This window comes from Cyprinus carpio, chromosome B17 (assembly GCF_018340385.1).
Source record: "Cyprinus carpio isolate SPL01 chromosome B17, ASM1834038v1, whole genome shotgun sequence".
Classification (NCBI taxonomy): Eukaryota; Metazoa; Chordata; class Actinopteri; order Cypriniformes; family Cyprinidae; genus Cyprinus; species Cyprinus carpio.
The window spans coordinates 5,255,412-5,275,411 of NC_056613.1; the positions used below are offsets into that span (position 1 = coordinate 5,255,412).

A 20,000-nucleotide genomic window follows, 5' to 3' on the forward strand; every position below is an offset into this window, starting at 1 on the left:
AGATAGATAGATAGATAGATAGATAGATAGATAGATAGGTTGGTAGATAGATTGAGATAGAAGGATAGATGGTTGGTTGGTTGGTTGGTTGATGGGTATGTTTAACACTGGTTTTATCTGCTTCTATTTCAGTTCTCAGTTCTGCTTCATGCACTAGTTTGGAGATGTGTGTAAGAAAGTGTGTTTGCGTGCACAACAAACACGGCTGAAGTCGTTGTGTTGTCATAGTAAGGTTGTATTTCCTAAAGGGGTGCTCTTATGAATCACACCAATGGGACAAACGCTCGCCCGGCCTCACGTTCATAACACCTGATGAGAACTGTGACCCTAAAAGGAGAGAGCTAAGCCAATCAGAGCGCAGCTACTACTACATCCCGGCCAATCAGAGCGCGGCTCGGGGGAGAGGGCCGGCTGCTGTCGCCCCTCAGCTGTTAACCACATTTAGGGTCCGAGCCCACATGCCAGCACATTGGCCCATTGACATATACAGTATTCCTCCTGGAGAGAGCGAGGAGCCTCGGAGACGTTGCTAAAACGAGAGCCGGCAAACCCTGGTCACGGTTGGAGGACAGCTTTAGGCCTGTGTTCGTGAAAAGCTGAATAATCAGAATTATATCAAGAGAGTGCTGACTTGTAAATCTCTCACTGTTACCCACAGAAGCCCAACATTACTGTGACAAAAAACCCTAGAATGAAGAAGATCTGTGTGCAGGACTGATCTGAAAATGAGGGGATAAATTAAGACGTGATTATCTTAATTATACCCTACAAACAGATGAACTAGTGTCTAATTGTTTAAAATACATTCCAGCAGAAGTTATGCATGCTACAACCTTACATCCAAGTAACAAAAAAAGCACTTAAAAAGCAAACATAACAGATACAAAGTAGTAAAAAAAATATTTAAAAGGGTATTTTTAAATAAACATTATATACTTTAGTGTAATAAAAACATACTTTATAAAAAGTAATTGCATAAAAAGAAAAAAGATAACATAAAAGCAAGTGAACACTATATAGAAAGTATTTTTATTAAATATTGTGTTTTAATAAAAATATAAAAAGTATCTTTTTTATAATAAAAAATATATACTTTTTAATATACTTCATGAAAAGTATATTTTTAATTACATTAAAAAGATCCAATAAAAGCAGAGGAACACTGCATATAAAAAGTATTTTTTTTTAAATATATATTTAAAAAGTATAAAATAAAATAATAAAATATTTTTATTTACATAATAGAAAAAGATAAAAGCAGATGAACACTATATATATATATATATATATATATATATTAATAATAAAAATATATTTTATAATATTTATTTATATAATATTTACTTTATAAAAAGTAATATATTTATATATGAAACATGCACATTATAAATTGTTCTTTAAATAATCATTGCATGAAATATGTAAAAAGTGCTGGGTGGTGTAAATATAAACACTATTTGATTTCGAAAACATATTCAGATTTGTGATTTTATATGGCGTTAAACACAGGCATGTTAAAGACTGAAGAAGTGGATGACTATTTCTCAGGAAGCCTTTCTTAACTTTAGGGAGGCCCAGTCCACCCAGAGATCAGGTTCGTGGGTGGAGAGGGTTAATTTTCTGGTTTTTATTTTTTCTCGTCTGCACTTATTTGGACTTGTGTGAACCCCAGGCTCCGCCCCGGGCCCCGGGAGCCGGTCTTATTTAAAGGGTCTCCTCACCTTGTCTCTCTGTCCCAGTGGAAGCATCAGTCTTGTGATTACAACTTGGTGAGTCCTTCGAACATCCGGAGAACCTTCTGCATCTTTAGGTGTTTAGTCTGAGCGTTGGGTTTGTGCTGCGGGTTTGAGAAGACGTAACAGATAGAGCACAGCTTTAAGAATTACTTTTCTGGCGGAGCTGATAATCTTAGAGTAGTGTGTGATTAGCAGTTAAACACTAGATTTAAAGGTATTTTTGGTGAAGCATCAGAGGGGCTTGAATGAAGGCAGGCAGCTGCGAGCAGAGGCCGGTCGAGCCCTAAATAGAGCGTCTGTCCTTCAGTTAAACCCTAGCCTTTCTTTGGCATTACTGAATGCGGCTGGAGGTCTTGAGCTGCCACGAGGAGATATGATTTCACTGACCCTTCATGGGCAGAACCGGTCGCTCTAGTCTATTATTATTAAACTATTCTACTGTAAAATCTAAGTTGCAGACGATTCAACCGAATAAATATGTGATTTAGGTGAGTTTCTAACAATAATTATTTGTGTAATTAAATTTAGGTGACTAAAGTGTAAAAGCGTTTGGATAAAAGCATCTGCTAAATGCATTCATGTAAACGCAGCTGCGCGAAGAACTAGTCATTTATTTTTATTTAGTTTTCCGTTTTCATTTTAGTGTCAGTTAGTAATTTTTTAAAATATTTTTAATTCGTTTTTATGTTTTCCGTTTTCATTTTAGTGTCAGTTAAAGTTTTAATAATATTTTTTATATATTTTCAATTCCTTTTTTTTTTTCGTTTTCTTTTTAGTGTCAGTTAAAGATTTAGTAATTTTTACAAATATTTTTATTTCCTTTTTATGTTTTCTGTTTTCATTTTAAAGTTCCGTTACTTTTTATGTTTTAGTCATAATTATTTATTTTTTATATATATATATTTTTGCAACTCCTTTTTATGTTTTCATTTTAATGTTTTAGTAATTTTTTTGTAATTTGTATTATTTGTAAAAAATATTTTTGCAACTCCTTTTTTATTTTCATTTTAAAGTTCTAGTAATTTTGTGGTGAGTTTTTGTCATTTTTATTAGTTTTTGCAACATTTTGAATTTGTTTACATTTTTATTTTCCGTTTTCATTTCTAGTTATTTTAGTCATTTTGATACATTTGATGCTTTCTTATTCATTTTAGTTCAAATTGTTACATTTTTGTTGTGCATGTTAAAAAGTCTATACAGCTTTTATTCATTTTTATTTCAGTTTGAGTTAGTTTGGTCCTCTGGCAACTAGCTGAAGTACGTTTTTTGAACATTTTATTTTAAGAACGATCTTTGACCAAACAGCAGTTGGTCTTAATCTGTCTTATTTTTTTGGATTCAGATTAGACCAATGTTCATGCACCTGATTTCAGAAAAGAAACCAATTAGACGACTAACTCTTAAATCTAGTCTGGGTGGTCTATGCACTCGTCCTCAGGATGTAAACTCAGTGTAGAGACAGTGTACTTCTGGTTCTTGTAAAGTGTGTCTAGACTCTCTGTGTCTCTGTCTCTGAGCGTGTCGTGATGTTTCCTTCACAGACCAACCAGAAAACCAACCATGTGCGACGACGACGAGACTACCGCCCTCGTGTGCGACAACGGCTCTGGCTTGGTCAAGGCTGGATTTGCCGGAGATGACGCTCCCCGTGCTGTCTTCCCCTCCATCGTTGGCAGACCCCCGTCACCAGGTGCGAACACATCTGCAGAACAATCATTAGAGACGAGATCCTCTGCTGGAGCGGTCACTAATCACGCTTCTCTCTCCATCAGGGTGTGATGGTGGGTATGGGTCAGAAGGACAGCTACGTAGGTGATGAGGCTCAGAGCAAGAGAGGTATCTTGACCCTGAAGTACCCCATTGAGCACGGCATCATCACTAACTGGGACGATATGGAGAAGGTGCAATTTCACACTCGAATCTCTTCTAGTTAAATGCATGCATGTGGCGTTGTGATTAACACAGTGATGTGTGCCGTTCAGATCTGGCACCACACCTTCTACAATGAGCTGCGTGTGGCCCCCGAGGAGCACCCAACCCTGCTCACCGAGGCCCCTCTCAACCCCAAGGCCAACAGGGAGAAGATGACTCAGGTACAGATGAAGAGTCTGAGGGTTTCTCAGAGACAGGGTCAGACTGCTTCATGACACTCGTCTGCTTTGCTCTTGAAGATCATGTTTGAGACCTTCAACGTCCCTGCCATGTATGTGGCCATCCAGGCTGTGCTGTCCCTGTACGCCTCCGGACGTACCACTGGTGAGGGGTTTAACACACATTCTCTTATAACAAAGAGCCAAATCAGAATTATAGTTAAAACATAAATGCATATTTAGGATCATGCAATTGTGCAATTAATGCAATAAAACTGTCCCATGAATGCAACAAGCTAAGAAAAAAAGTTCCCTAGTCAAGCAAAAAAAAAAAAAAAAAAAACTGGTAGAATCTTCTTTCCTAAAACTAGTATAATCTAATTTGACTGTTAAATTTAAAATCAAGAAAATTATTTAATAAAAGTAATATTATTTTTTTTTTTTTTTATTTTGGATAAGTATATTTATTTGTGATATTAAATCAGATCTGTTTCATTGTAATTCCCTGTGATGTCCTGCAGGGGCATCATACGTGAAAACATCATTAATTTTGTGATACGTTGGAATCATATAACAATTACGATCATATACCATTATCGCTTTTATTAATACTTTGAATACGTTTTTATATTTTTTTTTATTCTAGTAAAAGTTTTAGTAATTTAGTTGTGTGTTTTTCCCATTTTTAATTAGTTTTTTATATATATCTTTAAATAGTTTTTATTTTTGTTTTCCATTTTCGTTTTAATTTCAGTTAAAGTTTTAGTAATTGTCTTTTTGTCAATTTTAATAGGTTTTTTAATTACTATAGAGTTTTTATTAATTTTTATTTAGGTTTTAGTTATTGTAGTTCTTCAAAACGAAAATGGTAAATCTTGTTGCTAGACGATATTGCCAAAAAAAAAAACCTTTATTTATTTGACATGGGTTATATACTGTATTTATCACTGGGGCTCTATTATTTATTTATTTTTATTATTTTTTTGGACTACGGCTGCTGTGTATTTATCACTAGCACATGATAGAGGATAACAGTAATGCTGTGCACTGTGTCAGATGTGAGCGACACATCGGTGATTGACGGTGTGCTCCGCAGGTATCGTGCTGGACGCCGGTGACGGTGTGACCCACAATGTCCCCGTCTATGAGGGTTACGCTCTGCCCCACGCCATCATGCGTCTGGATCTGGCCGGTCGCGATCTGACTGACTATCTCATGAAGATCCTGACCGAGAGAGGCTACTCTTTCGTCACAACCGGTGAGTGTCGCTATAGTCTCCGCGGGAGAACAGGTGACAGTAGCACGAGTTAACGCGCGGATCTTGCCTCTCCGCAGCTGAGCGTGAGATCGTGCGCGACATCAAGGAGAAGCTCTGCTATGTGGCTCTGGACTTCGAGAACGAGATGGCCACCGCCGCCTCCTCCTCCTCCCTGGAGAAGAGCTACGAGCTGCCCGACGGTCAGGTCATCACCATCGGTAACGAGCGCTTCCGCTGCCCCGAGACCCTCTTCCAGCCTTCCTTCATCGGTGAGTCTCGCTCGGACGCTCTTTGATTGACAGTCGCTGGTCAGTGTTGTTGACTGAACGCTCACCTCTCAGGTATGGAGTCTGCTGGCATTCACGAGACCGCGTACAACAGCATCATGAAGTGCGACATTGACATCAGGAAGGACCTGTACGCCAACAATGTCCTGTCTGGTGGTACTACAATGTATCCTGGTATTGCTGACCGCATGCAGAAGGAGATCACTGCTCTGGCCCCCAGCACCATGAAGATCAAGGTGAGAGATACCGCAACAATAGAGACAGTGGAAGGTCATGGGTTCGAGTCCCATGAATGCATGATCAAACGCATACTCTGAATGCATGTTAAGTAAATCTGGATAAAAGTGTCTGTCAAATGCATAAATGTAATTTTTTTTAATTCGATAAATTGCACTGTATATAGCCAAAATGCTATAAAATAGGTTTAAGAACTATCAAAAACTATAAACATCTTGGCATCTTTTTAAACAAGGTCTTAATAGTTAATGCAGTAACTAACAAACAGCAGTAAATTTATCACAGCATTTATTCATACCTGTTCACTTAAATACTAAAAATACAGCTAGTTTTAGTTCATGTCAAAAGTTGCAACCTTTGATTCCAAAAATGTGCACTATAAAAAATATTTGATGTAGAAATGATCTTTAATCAGAAATTGCAAGTCAGTTTCAGAATTAATAACTTCTGTGTGAAATAAGCACAAATATAGTATTTTCTCCTGAAACATACTCCTATAATCATTTATTGTAGTGTGTTCATTCATCAGTGTTTGTTTGTGTTAACTAGAGGAACCTTATTGTAAAGCGTCACCAATTTCTTTTAAAGTGTAGTAAAAGGTGATTGATGAGGAGGCTGTCTGCAGCTGTCGTCACATGTTATGCTGTGGTCTCTCTGTAGATCATTGCTCCTCCTGAGCGTAAGTACTCCGTCTGGATCGGTGGCTCCATCCTGGCTTCCCTGTCCACCTTCCAGCAGATGTGGATCACCAAGCAGGAGTACGACGAGGCCGGTCCTTCCATTGTCCACAGGAAGTGCTTCTAAACCAGCAACGATCTCTCAGTCTCAGCCGTACATTTGTACTGTCTCTTTTACTGTATATACATGTAATGTTGTAATAAAAACAGATATCTGATAACAGAGAAAAGTGTGTTGAGTGATCACTCGCATGTTTTTTTGTTTTTGCATGACTGCATCAACCCAAAATAAATTAGATTAATGCAAAAAATAATAATAAAATAAATAGAGGTATACAAAAAAGAGGCAGTGCTATGGTACAGCGTTGATAAAAGCATCCATGGTGTATACTATGGTGCTGAATAATTATGAATACCATGGTACTACCACAAAATAATTCCTAAAATAAAAAATATAATGCATTGCATGCTATTAAATATGTTTGGAAGCCTGTTTCTGCCACAGGATTAAAAAAAATATATATATATTTTTTATTTATTTTATTTTTTTTGCAATTCTGAAAAATAAAAGTATAAAATAAATAAATACATAAATAATTGCAAGATATAAACAAGCAAAGATGAAAGTCTCAACTGTGAGATAAAAAGTTTTTTTTTTTTTTTTTGGTTTTTATTATATGACAGAAACTACAGAAAGGAAGAATTTCAAGAAGAAGTTCAGATAAAAAGTTGCAATTACCTTTTCTGTGTCAGAAATGGGCTTCCATGTGTATATATTTTATTTTATTTTTTGGGAAATCTTGGCCTGGTTTTACAGACAAGGTTTAGACTAAGTACAGATTAGGCCATAAATCAATACAGACATTTAAATAACTTTATAAATATGCCTTAGATAGAAACACCACTGATGTGCATCTTGAGATAAAACAACAGAACTGATTTATTTTAAGATCAGTCAGTACAAGTTTCCTTCAGTTAAAACAGCCCAGACATGCATTTTAGTCTGGAACTAGGTTTAAGACGTGTCTGTGAGACTGTGGTAGTACCATGATGTTCTTTAAGTGTCATGTTAATGTAATGAATGATAAATTTGTAACTTTTTGTATTATGTCCATGTGGTTTGGATGAGAATTTGGCTAATTTTGTTATGTTTAATTTTTTTTTTTTTTTAAATTTATTCATGCACAATGTTCCTGTTAACTAAACAGATTAAAAAAATAAAAAAGGTACAAGTAAAACAAGAAAAACCGGAAAACAAACAAACAACAACTGGTACAATCAGATTTGGTCAAAAAAAAAAAAAAATAACTATAAGCAGATCATCGGAAACATGTGGTACTGATATGGATCCAGCACAAGTTCTGACTTGTTCTGCATGGCTCTGTTGTTCAAGAAATGTATTTTATGCTGCAGGTCAGAAACAAACGCTTTAACGCGAGCATCTGCTGCGCCATCAATCACGCGTGTCACGCGGAGCACGGGGCGGGTCCAGCCCTCACGTGACTCACCCCGACCCAATCAGAGTGCAGGGAACGCGTGCGTGACGTAGGCAGGGCGAAATTTGAACGTCTTTTTCCGAGCCGCCGTTGTGAAGACGGAAATAAAGCGGACAGACAGGAACAAACACTGGGTTTATATGGCGATATTTAGACTTTAAAGACGTGTTTTTCATTATATAAAATGAGGTTTAGGCGCAAACGAAATACGAGAGGAGTTTGGTGACTTTGAGCGGTTGTGTTTATTGAAACGTGTCCAGCGGAACTAAGAGGAAAAATAATCTAACGTTAACTAAACCATCAGAGTTCGTGCGTTTAACACATCCGGAACGTTTTTAAACCTAAAGCACCTTTTAACTTAAAACCTCTCACATCGAGCAGTTTTTATCCGAGATAATGAAGGTTTTGGAGAGAAATGTGGTTCGTCTGGCGGTCGTTCAGCATCTTCGGTCGGTTTATGGAATAAAGATCAAAAACTGGAATAAAAACAGAAACAAACAGACATCGGCGAACACGGTGAGTTCATAAAACATCATGAAATATTGATTTTATAACGAAAATGCTGTTTTTTTTCCCTCAATCTACGGCGGTGTCTCAAATGTTAGTGAGCTTACTATGTAGACAGCAGCGTTTCTAGGCAACAGTTACAACAGTTACAAATTCACAAAATGCTGTATATGTCACATTCATTAATAAAGAGGCATATACAAACCTCAATGCTGTCTAGAAAAGCAGATCAATATTATTGCGATACCTGCAACTATATATCTGTGTTATGATTAATGCTCAATAATCATTAGTTGGGATTATTTCTGTTGCATGCTTCTCTACTAAATTCCTGTGTCACAGTTTCATCTACTGATCTGTTCAGAATCGATCAAGTCACACCAAATGATTGACTTCCTGTGCTTGTTGTTTCTTGTAATACAGAGATGAGTCAGCACACCTTAAACACCAAAATGTGTTAACAAGAGAAGAGAAAAACACATTACAGAACAGAACACGTATTCTATAATAGACCCGTGTTTATGGCGAGTGTGAAAACACAGCAGGACATGTGATTAATTACAGTGTGTGGTCTTGTTTGATTAGTGTTTCTTCAGGTGAGCTGTGTGGAGGTGCTGCTGGTTTTCAAGCACACAGAGCTCCTCTTGTTCATGTTGTCCACACGCGTGTGCCTGAACACATGGGTCTTGTTTTCTAGGTGAGGGTGTTTGGAAAGTGAAAGAAATTTTGGTTTGACTATAGTGACGTGACATTCAGCCAAGTATGGTGACCCATACTCAGAATTTGTGCTCTGCATTTAACCCATCCGAAGTGCACACACACAGAGCAGTGAACACACACACACGCTGTGAACACACACCCGGAGCAGTGGGCAGCCATATGCTGCGGCGCCCGGGGAGCAGTTGGGGGTTCAGTGCCTTGCTCAAGGGCACCTAAGTCATGGTATTGAGGGTGGAGAGGGCGCTGTACATTCACTCCCCCCACCCACAATTCCTGCCGGCCCGAGACTCGAACTCACAACCCTTCGATTGGGAGTCCGACTCTCTAACCATTAGGCCACGGACCACACGCGTGTGCCTGAACACATGGGTCTTGTTTTCTAGGTGAGGGTGGGAGACGTGCCCTGGTGAGATTTATTTACTTGCATACAGATGCCTTTAATCTATTTAAAACAATCCAAATGCACCGAAAACAAAGAAAGGATACCCAGATTGATTTGAGAGAGAGACAACTGAGTGCACGTTTAGACCCCGCAGCAGCTCTTTTGGTGCGAATGGCTTTAAAAGCATACAGAAGAAACTGACTGACGCATGCGTGACTGAATCTCAAAGTGAAGATGTGCAGCTCAACTCGCCGTGAGAACATCATGAGCGCTGAAGATCTCTGGGATGTGGTTAAGCATTTAGATGTGTGCTGAAAGGAAACGTGAAATCAGTCAAATATGAATGAACAAAACATCTGCCTCATAAAATAATTTAGAACAAACTGTATAAATGTTTTACCTGATGCTTTGGACACATTTATATTAACCCTATATTTTAGATTTGCTCTATATTTTATATACTGGCCCTTTGTTTCAACTTACCATTTAATTATTTTACTTTATTTAACCTATATATATCCCTATTTTTGATTATTATTTTATAAAAGAGCAAATAAATAATTATGTATTCATTTACTAGCCCTATATTTTATTATTTTATATTTATTTGTCTTATATTTTTATGTATTTGCCCCATTATTTCCCTGTTTCATTAGTATTTTATATTTTTTATTATTTTATATTTATTTGCTCTATATTTTTTCATATTTTATATACTGGCCCTTTGTTTCAATTTACTATTAAATTATTTTACTTTATTTAACCTATATATACCTATTTTTGATTATTATTTTCTATCATACTAAAAAGAGCAAATGAATATAATTAATAATTTATACATTTATTTGCCCTATATTTTATTATTATTTTATATGTATTTGTCTTATATTTTTATGTATTTTCCCTGTATTTTATTTGCATTTTTTGCCCCATTATTTCCGTGTTTTATTAGTTTTTTTTTAGGTTTTTTATTACTTTAGATTTGTCTATTTGCTCTATATTTTTTATACTTACCTGCACTTAATTATATTTGTCCCATACTGTCCCCACTTTTTATATTTGCCCTATATTTCCTTACATTTTATTACTTTTTTTTTTTTTTGCTATATTTTATTTTAGCTTGTATTTCCCTGTATTTTATATTCATTCTGTTATTTTAATGTATTTGTCCTATATTTCCTTGTATTTTATTACTTTTTATTTTATTATTAGATTTATTTTTTTTGCTATATTTAATTTTTTTAGCTTGTATTTCCCTGTATTTTATATTCATTCTGTTATTTTAATGTATTTGTCCTATATTTTATACTTCATTATGTATTTGCTCTGCATGTGTATGTAGTGTTAATGCGTCTCCGTCTCCGTCAGCTTTATCAGCATGTGTATTTGTGTACGAGGTCTCCGTCAGCAGCAGATGTTTGTCGATGTACTCCTGGAGCATTTGGACACCGAGGGCCTCTTCAGGAAGTCCGGTTCTGTCGTGCGGGTCAAGAGCCTCAGGGTGAGTGATCTCCGCTTTGGTTCACCGGAGAGACTCTGACCGGTGGCATTATTGAACAGCGAGCGTATTGTTTTGACCCTGTAGGCCAGACTGGACCAGGGCGAGGACTGTCTGTCCACTGCTCTCCCGCTGGACGTCGCTGGACTTCTGAAGCAGTTTTTCCGGGAGCTTCCCGAACCGGTTCTGACCTCTGACCTGCACAGTGCTTTCCTGAAGGCGCAGGAGCTGCCCACGGATGAGGAGAGGACCTCGGCCACGGTCCTGCTGTCCTGCGTGCTGCCCGACAGGAATCTAAACACACTGCGTTACTTCTTCAGTTTCCTGAAGAGCGTCTCCCAGCGGTACGACGACAAATGCAGCGATGCCTGTTTGTCTCAAATATCTCGTTATGTTAATTTTAGGCTCCCGTCTGAATAGCAATTCTTTTCAGAAGCTGCTTCGAGGCTCTTTTGTGTTTAAACACGTGTGTGTGTGTATTGCTGTGTTATTTCAGATGTGCTGAGAATAAGATGGACAGCAGTAATCTCTCGGTCATCTTTGCACCCAATCTCTTTCACTGTGGAGACGGCGGGGACAAGATGAGCAGCAGCACAGAGAAGAGACTCAAGCATCAGGCAGCGGCTGTGCAGCGTCTCATAGATAACGCTCAGCACCTGGGTATGTGTTTATTAGCATGTTAGGGATAGGACTATTATCTGTCTGTTATTTGATTAATATAATAATCTACATAAACTAGTCAATGTAAATCAGGCATTCTCAAACAGCTGGACATCTTACAAATTAGTGGATATTTACTTAAAGTCCCCTGCAATTTAAAGTTAATGTTTCAATAATTACACAACACATTTTTGATTAAAAACACCACTATTATATAAGGATATTTCTGAACTCGGCATTATAAAATTAGGTGATATTAGGCCTTAATTTCAGGTTTTTTTTAAGATGCATGAATGTGAAATGGGATTGAAGCTTTGGTATGTTTCGTATGCATTCACAAACGTACACATGAATAGGGGTGTGACGATAACCGCATCACCGCAATACCGCATTAATGAGATGCCTACCGCGGTGTGAGGTCATCACCGCACATGATTTTTATTTTTATTTTTTTTTTTTTTATTTTTTATTTTTTTTTGCTGAAAGTTACAGGACTGCATATGGTGTGTGATTTGAACTATAAACACATTCATCTTTGCTAATAATTTACTTTTTCCGCGAGTCCTATGTTCAAGGGCTTCTGGGGAAAAAGCCCGCATCCTGCGCAAGGGAGGGACAGTCCATTAAACATATGGGGGATTTTTTTTGTGTGTGTCTGATTTTTAATGAACTGCTAGCCATGTTTCAGTACTTGTAATGTTTACAGATAATGTTAAATTAAATACACACAAACACGGGCAGGGGCACTAAACAGAAAATGGTTGCGCGCGTTCTTGAGCAAGTCCCAGCCATTAGGCGGGTTTTGATGGATGACCGGCGCAGCCAACATTTGATACCGACGTGGCAGAACATCGAAGTCCTCGAATCCATTAATGCAGCGCTGAAGAAGGTTGCGGATTTTACAGATGCGCTGTCTTCCGAGAAGACCGTTACAGCGTCCTCTGTTAAACCAGTCATACAGTTATTAACTGAGGATCTTTTGCTCCCAACCGATGAAGATACGGAGTTGACGCGCAACCTGAAAAAAAAATGGTCTTGAAAGACAAATATAGTGGTTGCCACCCGTCCCTTAAAATACGGAATCGTCCAGTATTTAAAGGTAAAGTGATGCGTCCCCTATCAAATCAATACGGGACGCGATTTGTCCCGTATTTTAGAAATGCCACCACATAGTTGAATTAACAAATACGTATTCTGCACTGTTTTTAATACTAATAGCAATTATAATGAAATCAATTTCATACGAGGTATTAGAGAAGCTCATTTGCGCGTGATTGCATTTTGGCGTCTTTGTTTTCCATAGCGACGGGGTCTCCAGAACGCGCGCCTTTAAAGCCCTTTCACATGAGCGCACCCTTTCACATTTTACTTACAGCTACACCACAGCTCTTCCGTCAAAAGTGGCAAGAAAATATATGTCTATATGCGCTACGAGCACTCCATCGGAGCGTGTATTCAGTGCTGCTGGCAACATCGTCACCCCGTTAAGATCCTCGCTGAAACCTGACAAGGTTAACATGTTGGTTTTCCTGTCACGCAACATGAAGACGGAAAAAATAAAAGCAGCAGCACGATTCACTTAAGCGGCCCAACAGACAAACACTTGTTCACTTTTTGTTTTGTTATTTTGCACTTTAAAAAAGGTTGTTCATGTTTAGCCTATATAGTTAACTATTAATTTTTAGCTACAATTTATTATAAATCTTAATTTGTTTATTAGTTTATAATAGAATACTGCTTTATAATTATTAAGAAGAAAAGTTTAACTTTAGCCTGATCATTAGTTAATTATTAATATTTACCATTTAGTATAAACTGTTACTGTTATTTGTTTATTTGTTAATAAAGAATACTGCGTTATAATTATTAATTTCCATTGTATTCATTTCCATTACAAGCTGCATGCGTTCTTGAGTATGTGACGCGGCCGCCGGGGGATTTTGTGTGTGTGTGTGTGTGTGGGGGGGGGGGGGGGGGGGGGGTGGGGGGTCGGTTAACCGCCAAATCGCGATTCTTGTTGCTTCATCACCGCGGTAAGAAAAAATCCCATACCGTCACAGCCCTACACATGAATCTCTAATAGTGTGAGTAATTCTCATTAAAGCTCACCCACCTGACAGAACTGTTGTTGTTTAAAGGTGTGGTTCCTCAGTTCCTGATGGAGAAGGTTCCAGCCATGTTGGGTTGTGATGCTGGAGTGTTTTCTCCGTCGTCTGTGTCTCTAGAAGAGAGTAACGCTCACTCAGACCTGAAGAAGAGCAACAGACGCAGTTTAGGAGGTAAGCACCCTGTCTGAAGTCATAACACGCCGTTGGGACATCGCTTCACATGACTGGTTTGAAGGAAGGTGGAGACGGTTAATAATGGTTTGAAGGCATACAGTTAGTTAAACGGGTTTGTTTTGTATTCCAGACATGGTAAATGGAGCTCTGAATAGGTTTAAAACTAGTAGAACCCCAACAAACACCCCTCAGTCTGATCGAGCAGGTGGGTGAAAGTTCTCATCAGACTGCACGCTTCACGTCCTTCATGTTAGCGTCTTAATTATTGAGTTTAGGATGGCTTTGTCTGCGCCCGCTTTCATGCATCATGTAGATCTCCGCTTGTTCTCGTTTTATTGATAACACACAGCTTGATATTTCTCTTTCAGACCTCGTTTCCTCTACTTTTAAATAATGTCTGCTCGATTCTCGGTCAGTCGCTCAAAGCTTTTTGTCATTCTGAACCTTTTGCTTTGAAAATGGCTTCTCTGTTTAATTAAGCTTTTCCTTTTTGTATTGAATCTGCAGTCGGAGTATTTACACTATTGGTCAACAGTTTGGAATAATTACAATTTCTTAATGTTTTAGAGGCTGCATTTATTGGATCAAAATCAGTAATACTGTTTTTGATCAAATAAATGCAACCTTGGTGAGAAAAGACTTCATAAATCATAATTATTCCAAACTACAGAACAATAAAGTGATAGTAAATGAAGTGTTTTCCCCTCAGTGTTCTCTATAGTTACTCCTGTCATCATGACTCCGAACTCCAAGCGTAAGCTTCCTGTGGAGTCCGCACAGACTTATGGGTTCTCCAACAAGAAACGCAGGTCCATCAAGAAGAACCTGGGCCTGGAGCTGTTCCCGAACACTTTGTTTGGAGCGTCTACGCCCGGATCAGGTGAGGTTTATGTCCTGCTGTAGCTCCAGGACTCTGTTTGAGGGGTTCTGTGTGTTCATCTGTTGGCGTGATCTCTCAGCACACAGCGCAGCAGGAGCTCTGGACGCGTCTCACAGCGGTTTACTGTCTTCTGTGGGCAGAAACACTCGCCTGTCCAGAAGCTCTGCCAGGAGGAAGAGCAGACGACTGAGAGACCACAGCATGAGCAGGTACAACACACCATGATTATATCAGATTGTGCTCCGTGTGAGCAGCAGCTGGTTGCATGGTTTCTGTATTTGATGTCAACAAAATCTAACCAGTCCACATTAATAGCACGAAGTGTTTCTGATCGTGATGTTCGATACTAGTTTTGTGCTTTTAATGCAGATGGAGAAGTAACTTAACTTCACGGCACGTTTAGTTTCAGTGGCGTGTTAAAGGTTTTTGTTTATTAATGTGAGACTTGGTTATGGTTTTGGGGTTTATGCTGGTCGTAAAAAGTTATAATTCACCCTTTCACAATTTAAAATTGGAGCCGAAAGTCTTCATTACGTTCATTGGCATGCAATTTAAAAATAAATATCTTTCTCTTTTGTTTTCCAGTATAAATATCTAAACACCCTTATCTCAAGATACATTCACTGGAGATGCAAATGATATGAAATCTCGTTTTCTGAGAAACTGAACAAAATTAAATGGATTTTTCTGACCCCACTGGTGGATATTTGTCCTTGTTTTAACTACATTTTGATCAATTTCTCAAAGTAATCAAGTAATGCTCAAAAAATCTTGATTTAAGAATTTTAATTGTTTACAGTGGAAAACAAGACAAAAATATTGAGGAAGAACATCTTTTTTTTTTATTGCAGTGTCATCTGAACATTCTGAAAAAGCTATTTAGATATTATTGTTACGCTTATTTTCTTTTTCTTTTGGTAAATGAATCAAAGTAATGGAAATTGCATTTTAAAACTTTTAAATGTTTCTAATAAAAGACATTAACATTCAGAGACACTATTGACGTATGGTGTTCCCTTCAGTTCCTTAAATGTTCTTTATTTGGTCTTGAATTTACCTTCATCAGACCTGCAGAAACATTTCAAAACCACTGTTTTTGTCTTTCAAACCCATTTCTGATTCTGATGGTCTCTGGTGGATTTCAGAGTTGAGTCGGGGAAGGCAGGCTGTTTCTCGCCCAGAGTCGCTAAGAAAGAGCCTGTGAGAAAATCTCTGCGTCTGCGCTTCAGTTTGGGGAAATCCAGCCGAGAGTCTGTAAGTTCAGAAACATCATCTCTGTGCACCTCCAGCAGAGACTGAACGATCAGCCGCTCCCTCCTGTGCAACTGTGATTCGCATATATTTCATATAATATTTATTGATGGGTGAATAATATAGCACTTTATGAAGTTATGTTAACAGAATTGGGAACTTTTGTTTTGTTATTAATCATGAGTTTTCTCTTGCTCCATCTAGTGGTAGTGTAATGTAGGTACATGCTGCTTATAGGAGAATATAGCAAAATCAGTCCATGCATACAGTAATCACAATATTTTAATGTATTCTACAGCAGTCTTGGTTTGAGGAATTCACTCATGCATTTTATGAAAAAGAACGAACAGCTGGAATATCACTGACATCGATGTTTAATATGTTTATATTAAAATAGCTTTAGTGCTGCTGCTGGAAAGTGCTTTTAGCGATCAAAGAAAATTACATTTTTATGCTTGTTAATTTTATGACACTAAGATAATTGATGTAATGTGATGTGTTTGTTCTAATCATTGTGTTCTCGTTGACTTGCTTAATTTTGCACATGTTGTAACATTGTGACTTTAAAAGAGCAAATATCTATATTATTTTTTTTATTAAAACCTAATATCACTAAAATATTTGTAGAATATTAAAATGTTTTTAGAACAAACAAATATTAATATTATTATAACCGTTTTTATTTTTCTAATTAAAATGTATTCTTGTGGTTTTGGGTAATTTCTTGGCATTTCTGACAGGGTCTTTATTTTATGCTCAAATTAAAAAAGACGATTGATCAGAAACATTTCTACTATCAGTATTTCTTCTGTCTGAATTCAACACTGATATGAACCGTCACAAACCACTGAGAGTAAAAAGCAGCTGTCTCTCTTTCAACAGAACGTCGTTACACATTCACAACTGGGGCCGAAGGGGTCAGAGGTCATAGGTTGGCGCCTGGCGACACAAGAAAGCTGTTCTGGGTTTCACTTCACCAAGGAGCTCAGTCCGGCTGTTCTGAACAAGAGCCCCTCGAGAGGTCAGTATTGTTATTGACACGCTTTTGGGATTTTATGACATTCCTCAAACTTTGCTACACGCTTGGCTAATTGTAAGTTTTGAAAACAGCGGCTGTGCCTGCAGGAATATTCCTGGTTAAATACGGTTATGCATTTACAGTGAACGTCTGTGGGCTAATGTACATCGTCCATCACGAGCCAGAGATATTGTGTGGTCATTATCATAAGGCCACAGATGCTGGACAGAACTTGTATATGAACCTGTAATATTACGCCAAGAATACATATTCTGAAATTGGTTTACTTTTTTTGTTTGTTTTTTTTGTAAGTCAACATTAAATCAAAACTGACCGTATTTACTTAAATGGACGCTTCTGACCTTAGTGATTCATGTCATGCCAAATAATTTTTTTCAATGGATGTCATGCGTTTAACTGCACAATGATAAAATTACATGAGTCTACTTTTCTTTTCTTCTCTAATTATCTTGTTTTATTTGGAAATTCATCAGATTACGGAAGTAAAAAAAAAGGGCTGCCTTTTCATGTTGACCTTAAAGCTTTTAACTGATTTCTTATACTTTGTCTTCTACACTGAGTCAAAGGTTTGGAATAATTAAGATTTTGTTCATGTTTTTAAAGGAAGTCTCTGTGCTCACCAAATATGCATTCATTTAATCAACAATACAATAAATAATAAAAAATGCTGTGTATCATCGCAATTTAAAATATAATTAATATGGTGATTTGCTGCTCAAGAAACATTTCTGATTATTTTCAATGTCTTTACTTGCACGTTTGATCAATTTAATGTCTTATTTGTCTTTTTTTTTTATCGTCATTTTACCAAATGTTTGAATGATAGTGTAACAATTTCCACAAAAATATTGTGCAGCACAACTGTTTTCAACATTGATAATAATCAGAAATGTTTCTTGAGCAGCAAATCATCATATTAGAATGATTTCTGAAGATCATGTGACACTGAAGACTGGAGTAACGATGCTGAAAATACAGCTGCGCATCACAGAAATAAATTACAGTTTAACAGATATTCACATAGAAAACAGCTGTTTTAAATTATAATAATATTTCACAATTTTTAATGTATTTTTGATCAAATAAATGCAGCCTTGGTGAGACTTTTCAAAAACACAAATGTGTATATTTTGTGAGAATATTGTTATATTGTCCACGCTTGCTTCACAGGCTCCAAGTTCATCAGTAAATCTGAGGATAACCTGCTGACGCCGCCGCAGTGTGATTCTACAAACAGGAGCTTGTGGAGCGGAGACACTCCTGACACCGGCCTGACCTTCCCACGGGATTCCTTCTCTGAGACTCCCGAGAGCATCGGTCTGAAGAGCAGCTTCCGCTCCGAGCCAGCCATCATCGTGAGCAAACCTGAGATGGTCAGCAGCGTTATTCCCAAGAGCCTCTGCTGCGCCTCCAGTGACAGCAGCGCCTCAGATTCGTTCAGCGAAGAACGCTCTCACACTGGACCCACGCTACTGAAAATCAAACAAGCTTCCGGCGAGTCTGACAGTGACCTACACAGCATCGTTAAACAGCAGAACCACGACGAACCACAAGACAGCCCTTGTGCAAACTCTGACGTGGGATTGCCTTCAGAAACCTCACACAAATCAATGTCTGAATCCAGCGGATCGGATGACCACAATGTGACGTTCGGTCAAATCGAGATCGTTCCTTTGTCACCTCTACATATAGACAGCGCTCTGTTTGACAGCGGACCGACACGGTTTGTGGAGACCAGCCATGATGGGTCTCTTTATCTAAAAGAGGACACTGGAGACTGCAGTCAACTGATCAATGCTTTAGACATTCAGAGTCCTGTGGCTTTCAGATTGGAGACGTCCAGCAGAGTTCAATCAACTCCGTATGCAACAAGATCGCAAACGAATGCCAATACGTCCCTGCCGAGCGAGCTCAAGGAGTCTTTATTATCAGAGAAGACCGACGGTCCTCAAGACCAAGCGGAGATGCCACAGAACCATCCTGAAGCCAATGAAACGCGCCGAATGAAAGTTGCCGACCAGATTAAACTGTTCAACATGATGACGCTGAATTCACCCAAAGCCAAAGCGGTCCGATCTCCTCTGAAGCTCCAGCGCACGCCGGTCCGGCAGTCCGTCAGGAGGATAAACTCTTTGATCGGAGGCCGGAAGGACACGAGGATGGGTTGGTGCGCTTCCACTCAGATAAAGGCTGTGAGTTTAGAAAGTGGTTTGCAAACGTCCTCGAAACCCAAACCTCCAGTTCCTCCGAAGAAACCAGCTGTCAAAGCACTGGAAGACGTCACCAATAAGACACCGAAGACCAAGTGTGACACTCCCTCAGCCAATAAGAACGCTGCAAATGAACGTCCCAAATCTGTCCTGCTTCAAGTGTCTGAAAACGATACGAGTCACTATAGAGGTTCACCTAAGAACCCTCTCACAGAGGGAAGGCTGCTGTCAGCGATGAAACCCATTGATCTATGAGTCGCCATAACTTTAAACGCTTTCTTCTGCCGATGTGTTTGAACTCTTGCATTCAGGGGTCTTAATTTATTTCGCGAAGGTGAGCTTTGATCGTTTTACAGGTGAATGGTGCGAGTGATGTTTTTACATTATGAGAAAATTGCTAGATTTGTTTCAGCATATGGTTTGGATTTCAAGGTCGCTTTGGTTTGAACGTCAAACTCTGATGTACGAGAAGCAAACCCAATGTGATTTGAGGTCACAATATGAAATCCATAATTTTAAAATATGCCCGATTATCCATTAGGTGTGCTGTAAGTGAAAAGACGAGTTCATGAACGTGTGAAGAGTGATGTTTATGTAAGAATAGTTCGTGAGTGTATTTAGAGTGAAAATGGATGTTTGTAAATTAGATCGGAAAAGGTTGGATCTGGGCTTGTTTACTATTATTTATGTTTTATGCAAAAACTGGATTTTCTTTACGAAGGCCTTAAAGACAACATTCATGGTGTAACTCAAGGAAATGTATGTTATGTTAAGCAGTATTATGGTCTTA

The 20,000-nt window shown here is 38.2% G+C and overlaps 2 protein-coding genes across 3 annotated transcripts in view; both read left to right on the forward strand.

Moving 5' to 3' along the window:
- The first annotated feature begins 1,638 nt into the window (after positions 1–1,638).
- LOC109084290 (actin, alpha skeletal muscle-like) lies at positions 1,639–6,510 on the forward strand. 2 transcript variants are annotated; one of them, XM_042743283.1, is made up of 9 exons: positions 1,639–1,769; positions 3,278–3,426; positions 3,509–3,637; positions 3,719–3,829; positions 3,908–3,992; positions 4,923–5,084; positions 5,162–5,353; positions 5,426–5,607; positions 6,269–6,510. In XM_042743283.1, the coding sequence occupies exons 2-9, from the start codon at positions 3,373–3,375 to the stop codon at positions 6,410–6,412; spliced, it is 1,059 nt and encodes a 352-aa protein (XP_042599217.1). In that variant the 5' UTR covers positions 1,639–1,769; positions 3,278–3,372; the 3' UTR covers positions 6,413–6,510. The 2 variants fall into 2 exon arrangements, with proteins under 2 accessions (XP_042599217.1, XP_042599218.1); XM_042743284.1 differs by lacking the exon at positions 1,639–1,769 and having other exon boundaries at positions 3,297–3,440; positions 3,533–3,637.
- Positions 6,511–7,802: 1,292 nt separating this feature from the next.
- The window catches only part of LOC109104954 (rho GTPase-activating protein 11A-like), a 12,372-nt gene continuing 174 nt past the window's right edge, over positions 7,803–20,000 (forward strand). Inside the window, exons 1-12 of the mRNA XM_042743092.1 lie at positions 7,803–8,297; positions 8,986–9,002; positions 10,759–10,891; positions 10,976–11,232; positions 11,385–11,548; positions 13,687–13,827; positions 13,961–14,035; positions 14,540–14,710; positions 14,790–14,919; positions 15,856–15,964; positions 16,844–16,982; positions 18,171–20,000. The exon at positions 18,171–20,000 is cut by the window's right edge and continues 174 nt beyond it. Of these exons, the coding sequence (XP_042599026.1) occupies positions 8,178–8,297; positions 8,986–9,002; positions 10,759–10,891; positions 10,976–11,232; positions 11,385–11,548; positions 13,687–13,827; positions 13,961–14,035; positions 14,540–14,710; positions 14,790–14,919; positions 15,856–15,964; positions 16,844–16,982; positions 18,171–19,465 (2,751 nt within the window). The 5' untranslated portion in view covers positions 7,803–8,177 and the 3' untranslated portion in view covers positions 19,466–20,000. The remainder of the gene's footprint in view (positions 8,298–8,985; positions 9,003–10,758; positions 10,892–10,975; positions 11,233–11,384; positions 11,549–13,686; positions 13,828–13,960; positions 14,036–14,539; positions 14,711–14,789; positions 14,920–15,855; positions 15,965–16,843; positions 16,983–18,170) is intronic.

Bases quoted from the DNA above. Each gene is read 5' to 3' on its own strand.
- LOC109084290 (XM_042743284.1), top strand. From the start codon at position 3,297: ATGTGCGACGACGACGAGACTACCGCCCTCGTGTGCGACAACGGCTCT. The intron at 3,638-3,718 runs GTGCAATTTCAC...TGTGCCGTTCAG, and splicing joins ACTGGGACGATATGGAGAAG to ATCTGGCACCACACCTTCTA. The intron at 5,354-5,425 runs GTGAGTCTCGCT...CTCACCTCTCAG, and splicing joins CTTCCAGCCTTCCTTCATCG to GTATGGAGTCTGCTGGCATT.